This window comes from Oryzias melastigma, linkage group LG14 (assembly GCF_002922805.2).
Source record: "Oryzias melastigma strain HK-1 linkage group LG14, ASM292280v2, whole genome shotgun sequence".
NCBI lineage: Eukaryota > Metazoa > Chordata > Actinopteri > Beloniformes > Adrianichthyidae > Oryzias > Oryzias melastigma.
In genome coordinates, this window is record NC_050525.1 from 7,580,805 (window position 1) to 7,594,283 (window position 13,479).

The following is a 13,479-nucleotide window of genomic DNA, read 5'->3' on the forward strand; positions in this document are numbered from 1 at the left end:
AGATAAAAGGAGCATTTGGGTGACGCCGCTGCAAAACGGCGCGTGGTTCCCTCGCGCCCGCCGCAGCGTTACTTTACATGCGCTGCCACGTTACAGTCTGATCAGATGCGCGTGAGAAGCGCGTTCAGCGGTATTTAAAGTAAATAACCATCCTAACAAGTGAACAGCTGGATCCTTTTTCTGTTTGAAAATATGACCAGGTCCTTTCAAGTTTGTCTCGCGCTCCTCAGACGGCTGCGTCTAATACAGGCTGCAAGCTGGAAAAGTGCGGCCTTTTTGTAACCCAGTTGTACTTCCTATATGGAACACGGAAGTAAGGGGGCTTGCCCAGTCCAGTTATTCTTATATACAGTCTATGGTCGAGGGGCATTTGGGCGGGGCCGCTTTCAGTGGGGAATCTATGCAGACACGCGTAGAGCAGAATTACATGGACTTTTTATCGGGGTGGCCGCTCGTGACGCACCCGGTGTGTGAGCAGCTTCTGGCTCATCTTTGAAGACGTGCCACCAACGCTAAAACCTGAGCTGTGGAGACATCTAGGGTTCACAGTTGAATATTATGAACAGGGAGCGAAATGCGATAAGTTCAAAGTCTGCTATACTTGCCTCATCTGTATATCATGCAATGTGGAAAACATGACCTCCCATCTCTGACATCATCACCCAGCCCTGTCACGTCTCAAAGTTGCACAACTAAGCAGGTAACACAATGACATCCTAGATACTGTATATTTCAAAAGACTTACAGTGTTACCTCAGATAAACACAGGAAAATATCTGACATCATCAGTGTTTATTGCTAAATCTCTGCAGCCTTTTTTCAGTGGTTAATAATGAGGGCTTTTGTCATTTAATGAAAACATTTGACACACAATACACTCTACCAGCACGTCCATATTTCAGAGAAAAATCTATATATACCTGCGCTTTATGAACAAGTGCGCAAAGCGATTGAAGACTTAGTTCTGGTAATTCTGGTAACTTAGTAAAATCGCACAACTTTCCACGTACAGCTGGACATTCTGGACAACAGAGAGCTATCTCTGTAAATGTGCATTATATATGACGGCCCTCACACTGGAAAACTAAGAGTGCATCAGTGCAAGCTGTCAAGACTTAAGAGCACAACTTAGATTGTTGGAGTTTATTATATTCATGTTTACAAGTGTTAAGGACAGAGGCACTTTTACATTTGATTAAATTGTTAACAAGTTATAATGTTTACAAGAGTTCTATTAAAGGGTGATTCTGCAATAACTGCCAAAATCTGATTTCTTTGTTGTGTCGTTTCGGTTTGCAAAATAAGTCATAATCTGTGGAATAATAGGATTTCAGTTTTGTTTTTGATTTTTTTCCCCAATACGTACCGAACCGTGACCCTCGTATTGAGGTACGTAATCCAACCGTGAGCAAACTGAACCGTTGCATCCCTAATAAACACACTCCTCAACCTTGTGGACAGCCTTCCCGGAAGAAATGAAGCTAATAGCTGCAAAAGGTGGACCCACATCATATTGAACTCTATGGGTTTGTAATGGGACTTTAGTTCATATGTGAGCCATTACTTTTGGTGATGTAGTGTATGCCATGCATCATGAGAAGAACATGTTAAAGACACCAATGTCATTAGAACGTGTCCTTAAATTATTTCAAATACTCAAAAGCCACAGTTTATAAATTATTCCTTTAATGGTCACAAAAACATACAATATTGTATGCAGACTTTTGAAACCCAGTTAAAACTTCCCTTAAATGCAGTCAAACACAACTCATGTCATGTTTAAGCAACAACGTTGAGGGCAAAATGGTGGAGCATGGTATAAATAGTCAGAATTACAGAGACAGAAAATCCACTGGCAAAGGTTCACTTGTTTGAAGTGGTTTGCTGTCAGAGGGCTTCAGAGTGCATGCAGCAAAGCATTATACATGAGCACACACACACACACACATACAAGGCTCACTGCAGAGCACTGGAGTTCTGCTATCTGTGCCATCTGGGTCCCTGTCTCTTCCCAGATGTCCACACTGTAATTAGAGCCAGACCAGGCCCGGTCAAACCCAAATCCAACCTCTCATTTACCAAACCACTCCTTGAATACTTAAAGAGCTCTCCAACACTCTACAGGCCTTCAGAGCGACAGCTTGCTCCGTCAAATCATTTTACCATCGAGGGCTGGGAGACTGAAGGTAAGCAGATTAGAGTTTTTACCAATTCTTTCAATTCAAAATTGCACCCTAATACTGGAAACAATATAGAATTAAAATATAATAAACTGATGGGAAAAAATAAAGTCAAACAAAGATGTGAAATTGACATAAAAGGTTTACTCTTCATTTGCTGTTCAGGTTTTCAAGATGTCCATTGCCAAAGCAGCGGCAAAGGCTATGCTATCTGATGCCCTGCTGCCGGACAACCCAGGGATTTTCAGGTTTAGCCATCTGGAACTGGAGCTTCCCATAGACAAGGTTATCAAGTATGTGTCTGTTGGGCTACCGCTAATGCTGGTGTGCATGGCCTTTGTCCGCGAGATCTCTCTAGGTAAGCATTCTTTTAAAGTGGTGTCTCAGGATTTTGTTTGTGTACCTCTGTCATATCCTAAATTCACGAGTGCAGTTTTTTTTTTCCACAAAACCTTTATTTTTGCAACATTTGATCCGTAAGCAGTCTATTATTGTGTAAATGCTAAACAGCTTAAAATTAAGATTGGAGCAGTCTGATTTCCTTCAAGTTCAAAGAACTTGAGGGCTCTCCAAAGTATTATGGCTGTTCCAAAGACTACACTGGACTGAAATCTCAGATGTTGTTCCTGGAACATGTTGATGTCTTTCAGGTGTGTAGGAGTACATATACAAATACTGTATATATATATATATATATATATATATATATATATGTATATATATATACTGTATATATACATACATACAGCGCATATAATATATATATATATATATATATAAAGTATGTATACTGTTTATATAGTCCGCAACGAATTTAAGGAACAACATCTGATATTACGTGTATATTTATATAAATATTTATATGTGTAATTCTGGTATTCTGTTGCCAAGGAGGGTTACTCCCTTGACTTTGAAGCAAAGCTGGTTGTGGCAGAGCTGAACTGCAATCAGCCCGATTCTCCTGATGGTAATTACTAGATAGCATGATTGAGAGCACCGCTCACTAACACTGGCATACTGTAATTACAAGGCTAAGTTCTGCTCTGGCAGCTCTCTACTTTTTGAGTTAAATGAGAGGATGTGTTGATTAACTGGTGGGAGGGGGTGCTGCCGAAGTACACAGTTCGTCTTCTGAGCAGTTGGTTTGACAACGGTGCTTGATTGCAGTCTAAAGTCGGATTTATTTGCAGCTGCAGTCTCAGCCAAGAAATTTTGTGCAAGATGTAAATGTGGGAATGACTTGCCAATGTAAATTAGGAATTGGGAGAGGAAAATAGGAGCAGAGGCAGAAATCTCAGATCAGGTTCATCCAAAGTTGTTTTACAAAAAAGTCACAAGCTGTGTTTTTTTTATGTGAAAACACAAACAGAAACTTTTAGATTATGTTAACCACTTATATGGTTGACTAGTTCTATCTTACTTCATCAGAAGAAACCAAAAGAGGGACAACAGGCTTTGGCTTTGAACAGCAGCAATTACGCTGTAGTAAACAGTACACAGTACTAAATATTAGGAATGTGTATTGGCAAGAACCTGGCGATATGATACGTACGGCGATACCCGGCTCACAATACAATATGTATCGCGATAAATCCCAAGACTGTATCAGAACAATTTTTCACACATTTTCTTTTAGAGAATGACTTAGAAAAATAGCTCTGCCTGAATAATAATTCATTATAGTAAAATGGGGAAGTTAATTCTATCTAACGATCGCAACATTATAAGCACTGCAACTGTATCTTATACACAAGTTGCTTTACCCAAGCAAATTCATGCTGTATTAAATAATTAAATATCGCCATGTCATCTTATTAAATCAATACAAGTATCGCCAAATAAAATATATATTGCAGAATTGATTTTTCCCTAAACCCCTACTAAATATGCATAATACAAAAATCAGTTTTTGCAGACTCCAATAATGTTGCTCTATATAAAAAACTACCCTGACTTGTGTGAAAAAAATCAGGAAAAAAAAACTGTGTTATTTGTGTAATCTTTATATGATATTTTTCGGAGTTTCTATTTGTTACCTTAAACCAGGGATCCCCAAACTTCAGTCCACGGGCCAGATCCGGCCCACCTCCACATTTGGCCTGGCCCCCCAAACACTATCAGAGAGACATTTATTTTTAATTTTTTTTTTTGTTCTCAGTCTGGCAGTAAACTTCTGCACTACAACAGCAAACCATAAGCGCAGGGCTGTGAATGTAATATAATTTTTTAAGATACAGAGAAAAACTACATCAATAAAATTTGTGTGGAGTCATAGCATTAAATTGGTCCTCCAGATGGGAAAATCACAAAATAAATGCTGTGTATTTCTTGAAGTGAAGGTCATTATAGTTTAATGTTGAAAAATGACTGTTACGCCACTGAACCAGCAGTTGAAGTTAATGCACCGACAACAGAGGCCTTCTCCAGCATAAACACAGTCACTCCTATTCCCAACTCACATTGAAGAAGTCTCTGGGCTAACTAAAGCAGTCCATGTTTTTGAGGATTGTTAAAAATAACTTGGTTCAGAAGGACCGAAATACTGAGTGTTTTTTCAGCCTACAAGGGCTGCACTATTTTTTCACCTTTCAGTCCAAAATGTCACTCATCATAACTCCAGCTGTCATATTTTTTGATGAAAAACAACACTGATTTCAGGTTTGAAATGCTGGCTAATTACAGACAAATGTGTGGTTTCAGATGATTGGACATAGCTGGTGGTTTTAATATGGTTCAGAGGCAGTAGAATCCCACTTTGACAGTAAATTAGTGGCTGTACATTTCTATTCAAAGGTAGCTGGGAAACTGTGGAGGGTGGTGGGCGAAAAATGTGTCGTGCCCAAAACCCTAAAGTAGGTGGAGAGAAACAAGGGTGTGCCTCATCCCAAGCCTTCTTTTTAAAAGGGTGGAGTACTCTCTGTAAATGATACGTGTCTGTATGTGGAACCATCTATGAAAAGACTCTGGTGAAGTAAAAATACATTAAGGGTAAGGGATGAAAAATTGCACACAGTCATTTTAGGTTTTTTAAAGATAAGGTTCCATTTTATTCCCCTGTGAAAATGTGTTTCAGGAAAAAAAAATGTTCTCAAGTAACAGGCCTCCAGTGTCTGAATGTATGTATGTTGTGCAAAACACTTAGTGCTTAAAGCAAATTATTACAGCAATTATTGCATTGATTAAACAGTCATATACACAAATATGGTTAAAGTTTACATTTTTTTTTTCATAGGACCCCAGATCAGCTGCTTCACTCCAAACAATTTTACTGCAAAGCAGGCCAGCTATGTGGACACATACTGCTGGGACTCTCTCATGCATCACGAGTTGGATCCTGATGGGAATTTTGAAGAGCAGTCTCTCTGGGTACACAAAGTAAGTCTAAACTGTTATTTTTATTTTTTTAAACCCAAACAACTGTTCAATCTATTTCCTTGTGAAGTATTTTAGTTTTCTTTTAAAAATGTTTGACTACTGCCGTATACCCTAAAATGAATTTGTTTCTGTTTAGAATTTAAATATTTATTTTTTGAAAGCAATGAATGTATAACATACAGTATATTTATATAAATATTTATAGTATATTCCTATATATACACACACCTCAATATATATATATATATATATATATTCATGGTACTCAGAGAATACGTTAAGCCTGAGTTCAGCAAACAGTGGATTTATGTTTCATTCTAAATTGTTCTTTTTTGTGCATTCACACCGGACACGATTTGTGTGGCGGAGGCGCCAAGTTTCAATGTTTAGTCAATTTACAAACGTGATCAGAGACGATTTGGGTGTCGGGTGCTGCAAGGTTGGCGGAGAGCTTCAACCAATCAGAGACTCAGCTTTGGGCATGTGACCCTTTTAATGACTAGATCAGAGGGTAGAAATAAACATTCAGTATGGCTGCTCGGTGTGAGGATTTTTGTCCTGAACTTAAATCTAATTTCTTAACTCGCTGGCGCCGCAGGGTAGCGAGAGACTGTCCTGGGTTACTGTTTGGCGAAGGCGGGATACACCCTGGACAGGTCACCAGCCTGTCACAGAGCTCATTGAGCTAGAGCGATCAAGCCCAGTACTCTAGTTAGCCTCCCGTTGGACAGCATAGCAAACTCCGCTGCCAGGATCCAGCAGAGAAGTGAGCGTGGCCACCCAAGCTGCCGGTCCCTCCGCAGCAAAGCTTGCTATGCTGGTCCGTCGGGGGTTGGCTGCCCGGCAGATGGAAAACCACCACAATTGCAGCAGCCAGAGTGCTCCAGCTCCATAGGCTTATGATGTTTTTCCTTATTTCCAATTAAGACAATAATAAAAAGATCCCCCTCAGTTTCATTTTTATTTATCCCCTCTCAAGTAATGCTCAAACTGGGCCACAAACAAACTTTGCATTGTATGCAAATCCCGACAAAAGAGAGACTCCGAAAGATCTGGTGAACCCAGACTTAGCAATGTTTTGCCGGCGTCTCTGTAGAGCTCTCCAAAACATATAGACCCAAGCTATTCGCTCAACATCAGTCATAATTTCCATGATGTGGTCAATGAAGTTCTTTGGCGGTTGCTCCGCAGCTGGGGCGTCAAGGCATCGAGAAGTAAATTTGACACGTGTCAAAAGAGAGGCAACAGACGCAAATTGTGTCTGGTGTGAATGCACCATCACTGTAAGTTCTGGGTTTTTAATTGATCGTTTATGCAACTAATCTCTGGTCAACCCTGTATGTGTAACTCTGCCGTAAATCTGTTTTTCTTGTTCTTCCTTTAGATGTTTCCTTATTCTCTGTTGGCTATGGCCATCCTGATGTATCTGCCAGCTCTAATTTGGCGCCAACTTGTCATGCCCACTCTTGGGTCAGACCTGCTTTTCATAATTGATGAACTTGACAAGTCATACAACCGCTCCATCCGGCTGGCTCAAAGCATTCTGGACATGCGCCAGACCACCCAAAACCCACTGACATTTCAGGCTGAACTTCAGAGGTAAGGGGTCAGATGCATTTTAGCTTGAAACAAAAATACTTACAGAGGCTGCAGTGATGTTGCTTGCTTGGTTACAGACATACAGAGAAACATGGTTTGCAGGTGTCATGTTGTTAAAAAAAAAAGCTGAAATAATGTGCTACTTTGAAGAAAAATGCCTACAACTCTTTGAAGAAATATCATAATTGTTTTATTTTGCTTAACAATTGAGTTAAGAAAGTTGTTCTCCTCTTAAAAACTATTCTAGGGCATTGTTGAGGACAGATTTAATAGATACAGAACCATTGTCTCAAAGACCAAAAACTAATGGCTTTTCGTATTTTTCTTGTCCAATTGCAGAGCAAAGAGGAAGAGATACTTTGAGTATCCACTTCTTGAGAGATACTTACAGTGCAAACAAAAGTCTTACTTCCTTGTGAGCATGCTTTTCCTGCGAGGATTTCTCCTCTTGACCTTCATGACTTCTGCCTGCCTCTATCTTACTTACTTTCACCTCTCGGCCTTCCTGAAGGATGAGTTCAACTGCTTTATCCGCACAAATATGCTGCAAGATCAGAACAGAGTTTCAGAGTTAATTCAGTGCAAGATAATTGGACATTTGGTCTTTCAAGTGATAAGTGTGGTTAATGGTGCAATCTATCTCTTACTGGCACCGATAGTTCTCTTTAGCCTCATCCGACTCTTTGTGTGGGACAACACCTTTATCTCTGTCTACGAGGTCCTTCCTGCTTTGGATCTCCTCAAGAGCAGGAGGTTAGGCTGCCCTCTGAATGACCTCAATGTTCTCCTGCTTTTTTTGCGTGCCAATGTAGCTCATCTAAAGTCCTACGGACAAGTCAGAGCTTTGTGCTCCCTTGCACCGCCACAGTTGGGCAACACAACAGCAGGACAAGGACTAGACGTCATATTGACACAAGAAGAAATGGAGGAACGTGAAGAGGCGGCTATGGAGCTGGCAGAGGAAATTGATGAGGCTAAAGAAGAAGGAAAGCTCAACCTAGTGGACATCATGACTATTCTGGGAGCAGCACAAGGACGAGTGGTGAACTGCAGGGAAACAAGGCCTCTGGTGGAGGAAAATATGAGCCTGGGTACCTCAACCTTCATATATACACTCAAAAGTATTTTTTTAATGGCTATTCTTGTCTTTATCATTTGGGATGCACAAAAAATTATCAAATAAAACCAAGCCTAGACTGTTTCTTGTCCTTTTAATTGTTGGGTAGCATTGGCAGTACCCCCAATACAAAACAGGCATGACATGGAACAGTGGTTGGTCATCTTTAGCAGTAAAAGTGCCATCTAGGCTTGTTTTCTAATGATCAAAACCTAGAAGGAACCACATAATCTTACTTTAGCCTTTAAGAAATTTGGATTTTCATTCATTAACTTTTTTATAGTAATAAATAGGAATTATGCCTGTTTTTTTGGCACGAACAAAAGCAGAAATATAAAAAGAACCTAGGATCTTTCAAAATGTGATTTTTTCTTTCTTTTTTGGCGTTTGACAGAAGCTCAAATAACTTATTTTCAAAACAAAAGATGCTCTGTGCCAAACAGGATCATGTTGATCATTCTGGAGGTAGAGTTGAGCAAACAAGATGTCTTCAGGTCAACAGGGATGTAAAAACCTACATAGTTTATCATCTATGGGCACTTCAGCTTTCAATTTTTAAATTATAGTGATCTAAATCAAATAAATGCTAATGATGTTATCCTTACTTAAAAAAAATGCTATTTTATTTTTCTTTTATTTATTTTTTGTGTTATTTTCCCCCTCTTTGTCCTCAACAGTCTTACACTGCTGGGTTTTGTTATTTTAGTTTTGGGTTGGACCTTTGCAGTCTTAGTTTACAGGTTCTGTTTATTTGTTTTCTTAAGGTAGTTTTGTTTAGGGGGAGCAGCTGACTCAGGCGGTCGACATGTCTGGGTCAGCAGTCTCCCTGACTTATTTTATGCTTGACTGAAGATCCACCATGGAGAGATAAAAGAGCCGCATGTAGATCTGGAGCCGCAGGTGGCAGACCTCTGACATAGCAACATAAGAGGAAACAGACATGGATTTGTCCGTAAAAAATGTAAAAAGACAAAAGCCTGATATAAAACACAAAGAGAACGGTGTTCCTTCACTGTTTATAGTTTTACAGTGGGGCAAAATGACAGACCTTCAAAATCCTGGCTGAGTTAAAAACACAGATCTGTGGCACTTAACTTGCCCTAACTGCCATCTCCATCTCTTCACAGAACCAAACCACCAGGGGTACCATGAGTTGAAGGAGACTGCACCATTTAGTCATTACTAAACCTTCAATGGACTGACTCAATGTGATAGAATTGGGCATGGGTGGGGTCAGACACCAATTGGGTCTTGGCGCTCTTAAAAATAAACAAACCCTAAAACTGCTGGAGTTGTTCTGTAAACAGTGTGTCTGTGGACATGGATTTGTCAGTTTTGATCAGCTGGGCATCTGTTAACATCGCAGACTTCAGTGTATCTGTATATCATCGAATATTTATGTATAGAAAAGAGGCAAAAGAGTGTGCCGGTGAAACTGTCTGATGTTACTGGGGTGAAAGCACACCACTAATAATGACAGCAGTTTTACAAGTATTATTTTAAACTTAAAAAATGTCTGAATGCTACAGATGTCATTTTGGGGATTTATGTTGATAATTATGAATATTACCAATGATTACCTTGATTTTGATTGCATCTTCTTTGTTACTACAGTTTTCTTGTCAAATCTGTTTTTTCCCAACATTAATCAAACAAAATGTACACATACAGTGGTTTCTAATAAAAGTTATCCCATTTTTATGCTGCATCTGTGTTATTGTCAACAACTGCAAAAGTAGCAGTGTAATTACAACGTTTGAATTTTAAGATTGTTGGGCTTTTAAGATGAAAAAATGGTCTTGCGTTGTTTAGGAAAAACATGTAAAAAGCTGTCCTTGTTAACATATTAATTAACCATAATTAAACTTCAATATCTGAACATTATGCAGTAATTAAAAAAAAGAAAAAATCAAGACGAGATGAAAACTAAAGTCATGGACATGGAACTCAAGCGGTAGGAGCCATAACCTGTAAATGAAGAAAAAGAACACTTTAAGCAATGATAAATTGATCAAAATGACTCCAACACCACAACACGTATCCAGAGGTCATGGCAAAAACAAAGCAAGGTCCTAAAAAGTGAAAGGTTCTCTTGACTCAATAATTAAATTTAAAAAACCTAACAAAAAGGGCTGTATGGAAAAATTTAAAGGGGAAAAATATTACTGAGCTAAGTTAACATACATGATACAAAATCTCAGTAATTTCCACAGTGTCTATGGACATGAATGTTGAACATTAGTGAGAAAAGACAGAAGCTTTTTGAAGAATCTTCCTCCAATTAAAAAAATGAAAGCATTATAAAGAACATCATTGTGACAGCCTGTCACTGTGGTGGCATGTGTTGCTTTACAGCTTATATACCTGGGCATGTCGTCACAATTAATTACATTTTTAAAGCAGATTTTTTTTTAAAATCACTTAATGACACATAACTTAAGAGCTTGTGAGTTCTGCATTCAGAACATCAATACATTTAATTAGTAAAAAGTCCTGTCAGAACACATTTTCTGACCTTCAAATGTCCTTTCAGGAAACCTCTTCAGTGAGGTACTGAAATACTGAAATAGAAAACCTCATGTGGGGCCCGCTGTGTACTGCCTTGCAGTGGTGCAGACACGGTTGGTCACGTGACTCAATTAATTTGAAAAAACGGTTTCCATTACAGTATTGCGAAATATGTCAATTTCAATATGCCTTAAAAAAACACCTCCAAGAGCAAAAACTTTTTTTTCGATAAATGTGATTTTCTTTTTCAATTGACACGTTTCCATTGTGTACATTTATTATTGCAAATCCAATTTATGTAATTTCATATTCAATGGAAACACTGATTGCCTAGATTTCCTTATTTCTAACAGCAAGGCTGCACTCAAGGGATGTGCAAGGAGCGTGCACATTCCACAGAAACAACACTAAAAAGCTCCCCTGCATAGTGCGCAGGGATTGGGGGGTTGAAAACACATGAAATGTCATATTTGTCTATTTTACTGAATAATTAAAAAAAAAATCACGCAAAGTGTTTGAGGTTACAGATATTCTCTTATCTAAAATACTTAGATTGTGAACTTACAAAAGCACAATGTCACACATCAAACTCCACCCCACATCTGAGCCAGTAATAATGCCGTGCATTTCAACACAGATACCATGTGTCCAACTTTCAAATGAACTATTTCCAAAATATTTATGGTAAGAAGGGGTTTCAAAACTTATATCCATAGGGGGGGATCAATCAACCAACTGTGGTGTGTTTATTAGAACAGAAATGTTGAATAGTGTTCAGTTACTCAATCTTTCTACATCACGAAAAATCAAAACTGAACTAGAATGTCTCATGGATTTCAACATATCCCCTAATACAAAACCACATTGCAATGAAGTTGCTTTTTATGAGTTTATTCATTTTCTTTTACTAGATTATATGTATGGGCACCCTTATTTTCAATTGTGTAATCTGACAATTAAGCTCAACCTAGAATGATCCCAGAGGGAAGGGCACATGTTTATCTTGTGGTGATACTGTAGCTGGCTGGTTACAACCACTTGAGGGAGTTATTGACTCGTGCTGAAAACAGACTCCCTGCAATTTAAGCAAAAGGCTTCATCCTGCTCAGGCTCATGATGGTCATTATCCTTCTCTAATTGACATTAAAATGAGAGAATGGGTCCACTTTGGAAAAGCCACATGTTCATCCAAGAAATAATGAGGAAAACTGAATCCCAAAAGCAGTAAAAATAACCTTGGAAAAGCTCTACCCATGACTAGAAATGTAGAGATTTCTAGCTCGAAGTCAATAAAGCTTAAATGAAAACTTCATAGAACTTCCATCTTTATTCGCTCATTCCCTTTACACACTTTTTCAGTTTAAAACCCCAAAACTCAACTTTCTTGTTCAGTTTATTTATGTATTGTTTTATGTAACCTCACGAAAACAAAATATATATATACTTTCTGAAAAGTGATTTGTTTTTTACAAATAAATCACAGAGCAAATGTAATTTTTGAACAGTTATCCCTTTTCCTTTATTATGGGGTCTAGATGACCCCACCCTTATATTGATGTGTTATCTCTCCCATGACAAAAGTGGATGAAGGTGGACAGAATTTCATTTCTGCCACAGACACCAGTAAAAGTCATTGAAGAAAATAATTCAGCGTGCCGTCTTGTGGGGTCCAGATGACTTGAAACGCCAACATAACCAGGACAGAACAAGGGTTACATAATCACAACGTGCTTGATACATTTTAGACAAAAAACACATTATATTCATGTTCACATTTAATTGTAACTGAACATGTAGGTTTATTAGTTTTTCTTTTGGCTCAATCAAAAATGTAACTTTAACAAAAATGTTTTTCTTTTTGGGTGAATTGACCTGTTCATAGACTCAGTTTGTGTTCTTTTTTCCCCTGTGCTCCCGGTGCATGTAATAAGATATCATTTGTCTCACCTGTTCACTCCTGCCTATATACTGCTGTTTCAGCTCACTCCTGTACCAGTTTGTTTGCTGGGTGACAGTAGTTGTGGCTCTGTGTGGTCTCTTGTAGTCAATATCAAGCTGTATAGAAGTGAGTTTTTTGTTTTTCATTGTTTTTTGTGATCTGACCTTTGTTTCTTGTTTGGAGCTCTTCTTTTTTCTGTTTGGATTCTTTTAAACTGCTCATTCCCAACATGTATGGAGAGGAACTTTCTCTGAGGAACATTTTCTGGAGGAACTTGTTTTTTTTTCCCTGCTCAATTAATTTTCCCTTCACTCACTCCTTAGAAGATTCATCAACCCTGTGGCCATAAAGCTAGATCTTCTGCGTGCTCCTGAGAGTCCACCTGGGGTTCCATGCGAGCAAATTGAAGCCTGACAGAGTGAGTACCATTCATGCCGCTGCCGAGAAAACCCCCTTGATAAAGCTATCGACTATTGACTAGCGCTTATCGATGTACACGATATTAAAAGAACTTCATTCAAAAACAGAAAAAAGACATTTCAATGCGTTCCTTGAAGTTCTACTGAATCGGAAAGACATCACTGACAGTTGTCTCAAATCATAAAAACAACCATGAGTTAAACATTAGAACATTGAGTACAAGTCTTTCTTTGATTGGAAAATACAGCAAAACAGACTTCTGTCTGGAGATTAGTTGAGTCGGCTGCACGGTGGCGCAGTGGTTAGCGCTCTCGCCTCACAGCGAGAAGGCCCCGGTTCGA

At 38.7% G+C, this 13,479-nt stretch overlaps 1 protein-coding gene across 2 annotated transcripts; it reads left to right on the forward strand.

The window, feature by feature from the left end:
- The first annotated feature begins 2,116 nt into the window (after positions 1 to 2,116).
- Positions 2,117 to 10,180, forward strand: panx3 (pannexin 3). Of its 2 annotated transcripts, XM_024261654.2 has the most exons (6): positions 2,117 to 2,186; positions 2,346 to 2,538; positions 5,413 to 5,555; positions 6,940 to 7,154; positions 7,494 to 8,245; positions 9,399 to 10,180. In XM_024261654.2, the coding sequence occupies exons 2-6, from the start codon at positions 2,355 to 2,357 to the stop codon at positions 9,455 to 9,457; spliced, it is 1,353 nt and encodes a 450-aa protein (XP_024117422.1). In that variant the 5' UTR covers positions 2,117 to 2,186; positions 2,346 to 2,354; the 3' UTR covers positions 9,458 to 10,180. The 2 variants fall into 2 exon arrangements, with proteins under 2 accessions (XP_024117422.1, XP_024117421.1); XM_024261653.2 differs by lacking the exon at positions 9,399 to 10,180 and having other exon boundaries at positions 7,494 to 8,633.
- Positions 10,181 to 13,479: the final 3,299 nt, after the last annotated feature.